Source organism: Leiobunum rupestre, chromosome 2 (assembly GCF_980474605.1).
Source record: "Leiobunum rupestre chromosome 2, qqLeiRupe1.1.hap1, whole genome shotgun sequence".
Taxonomy (NCBI): Eukaryota; Metazoa; Arthropoda; class Arachnida; order Opiliones; family Sclerosomatidae; genus Leiobunum; species Leiobunum rupestre.
The window spans coordinates 57,824,375-57,825,948 of record NC_143385.1 but is presented as its reverse complement, the minus strand read 5'-3'; the positions used below and the strand labels follow the sequence as shown (position 1 = coordinate 57,825,948).

The following is a 1,574-nucleotide window of genomic DNA, read 5'->3' as shown; positions in this document are numbered from 1 at the left end:
ATTACACATGATATGCTATCTCCATACTCCAAAGATCTCTTAGGAAAATTAAATATTAAGGAGAATCAAAGTCTACCAAAACTTCTTCCTAATTTAAATAATAAAGAGAAATACATAGTACATTACCGCAATTTAAAATATTATGTAGAATTAGGTTTGAAAATAACCAAGGTTCATCGAGCTCTAACCTTCACTCAAGGAAAATGGTTAGAAAAATATGTTAGATTCAACACTGAACAGAGGAAATTATCCAAGAGTTCATTTGAAAAGAATTTCTGGAAACTAATGGTTAACTCTGTTTTCGGGTAAATCAATTTAAATAATTTATTGCTGTTTTTTCCCCTTACTTCATTTAATTCTTTAGAAAAACAATGGAAAATTTACGGAAGCATATAAATTTCGAGTTGATTCATAAACCAGAAAGAATGTTAAAAGTTACAAGTTCCCCGCAGTTTGAACACTTTACCATCTTTAATGAAGAGTTAGCCGGCGCTCATAAGAAGAGAGCTAAAATTGTTCTTAACCGGCCTATATTTACCGGATTCACCATTCTAGATTTATCCAAGGAGCTCATGTATCGGTTCCATTATGGATTCATAAAAAATACGTACGGGGACAAAGCATCACTATTATTTACAGACACTGGTAATTTAATTTAATATGCATTTTTTATTTAAATAGTACTAATATATAAAATATTTACAGACAGTTTAACGTACAACATTAAGACGGATGATGTTTATAAAGACTTTGAAGTTCATAAAAACCGCTTTGACTTCTCTGATTATCCACCTTCGCATTTCCTTCATTCTAATCAGAATAAAAAAGCTCTCGGTTATTTTAAAGACGAGACAAATTCGCAGTTAATTCAAAGCTTTGTAGGACTTCGTCCAAAGCTTTATTCTATTAAATTGTACGGGGAGTCTAAGACCGCTGAAGAGATAGAAAAGGAGTTGCGATTGGGGAAATCTTTAGAGTCAATTTTAAACCATAAAAAGGTTTGTAAGGGCGTTGCCATGAACGTTATTAGAAACGTCATCCGCCACGAAGACTATGAACGTTGTCTTTTTAATCAAGAAACCATGTCAGCCGAGATGATGCGTATAGCTAGTTTCAAGCATGAACTATTTACTATAAATACTAGAAAACTTTGTTTATCACCAAATGATGATAAGAGATACATTCTACCCTGCGGGGTTCGTACATTAGCGCACGGTCATAAAGATATTGAAAAATTATAATGAATGCTTGTATTTATGTATATATAAAAAAAACTGCTATTGCTATAAATTGTAAAAAATTATTTTATTGAATACATTTTGCACATAAACTCTTTAATCATTTTATCGTTTACATATTTATCTTTCTTAAACCTAGACACAATGTTATACATTTCTATTCCTTTACACCTGTTTATAGCAAAATAGATACAGAATGCTCCACACGTATTACTAGAATTACTCTGTAATTGATTAGAATTAAAAGTTACAGTTTTACTGTTTCGTTCAATAAAGTCATTAAATTTAAAATAATCTGGCGGGTTTCCAAAGGAATCCATGAATTCACAATTTTTA

The 1,574-nt window shown here is 30.9% G+C and overlaps 1 protein-coding gene across 1 annotated transcript; it reads left to right on the top strand.

The window, feature by feature from the left end:
* The first annotated feature begins 556 nt into the window (after window positions 1–556).
* LOC149958541 (uncharacterized) lies at window positions 557–1,367 on the top strand. The gene is made up of 2 exons (XM_090164969.1): window positions 557–645; window positions 706–1,367. Exons 1-2 carry the CDS (start codon window positions 573–575, stop codon window positions 1,239–1,241), a joined length of 609 nt encoding a protein of 202 aa, XP_090021095.1. The 5' UTR covers window positions 557–572; the 3' UTR covers window positions 1,242–1,367.
* The last annotated feature ends 207 nt before the right edge of the window (window positions 1,368–1,574 follow it).